This window comes from Fukomys damarensis, unplaced genomic scaffold, assembly GCF_012274545.1.
Source record: "Fukomys damarensis isolate Sample0158 unplaced genomic scaffold, DMR_v1.0_HiC HiC_scaffold_4043, whole genome shotgun sequence".
NCBI classification, from domain to species: Eukaryota; Metazoa; Chordata; class Mammalia; order Rodentia; family Bathyergidae; genus Fukomys; species Fukomys damarensis.
In genome coordinates, this window is record NW_022904955.1 from 47 (window position 1) to 1,068 (window position 1,022).

Below are 1,022 nucleotides of genomic sequence, written 5' to 3' on the forward strand. Positions count from 1 at the left end.
AATAAGGTGTGGACCTAAAATAGAGTCCAGAGACAAAAATCCCACATCTCTATTGCAACAAAAGAGAGTAGATTGTTGCTCTACCACCTGCTCAGTTATACATGCACAGGCACATGTCCAAGCAACGCTTGTGCGTTGCGCTGAAAGTTCATAATCTAGTATCTAGTGTCTTCCGAGAGGAGCCATTTTATCAAAAAATCACCACCTAATGTTTTGACTCAGAGCTCCACATCAGAACCCACTTTGCAGCAGCCTTCACGTCCTTATTCCGTAGGCTGTAGATGAGAGGGTTCAACATGGGGGTCACCACAGCATAAAAGAGCACCACCACTTTGTGCTGCTCAGCTGAGGCCCTGGAGTGAGGGTGTAGGTAGGTGAAGAGGGCCATCCCATAAGACATAGAGACCACAGTGAGGTGAGAGGTGCAGGTCTCAAAGGTTTTGCGGCATCCCTGAGTGGAGTGAATCTTCATGATAGTGGTCACGATGTGGACATAGGACAGACAGACCAGGCAGCAGGGCAGCAGCAGCACCACCACACTGGAGACCACTATGACCACCTGGTTGAGGGTCACATCTACACAGGCCAGCCTGACCAGGGCCAGTGTCTCACAGGCCACATGGTTTAGCACATTGTGCCCACAGGTGGGCAGGTGCATAGTGACTGCAGTCTCCACAGAAGAATTAGCCAGGCCCACAAGCCAGGAGACACCTGCCAGTGCCACACAGAGCCTGGGACTCATCACTGCCATGTAACGCAGAGGGTCACAGACAGCCACATAACGGTCACAGGCCATCGCAGACAGCAGCACAAACTCGGTGCCCCCAAGAGCCAGGGAGAAGAAGAGCTGGGTCCCACATCTGGCAAAGGAGATGGTCTTCTTCCCCAGGAGGAAGTGTGTCAGCATCTGGGGGACCCCGCTGGAGGTGTAGCAGATGTCCACGAACGCGAGGTGGCCAAGGAAGAAGTACATGGGCAGGTGGAGTCGAGTGTCCAGCCAGATCAAGAGGAGGATGAGCCCA

General features: G+C 53.2%; 1 protein-coding gene across 1 annotated transcript; it reads right to left on the minus strand.

The window, feature by feature from the left end:
• Window positions 1-205: 205 nt before the first annotated feature.
• On the minus strand, window positions 206-1,018 carry LOC104872603 (olfactory receptor 2F1; the record flags this gene model as incomplete). Its single annotated transcript, XM_010638877.1, has 1 exon — window positions 206-1,018. A coding segment is annotated over one exon (813 nt), but the record flags the coding sequence as incomplete, so codon positions are not given.
• Window positions 1,019-1,022: the final 4 nt, after the last annotated feature.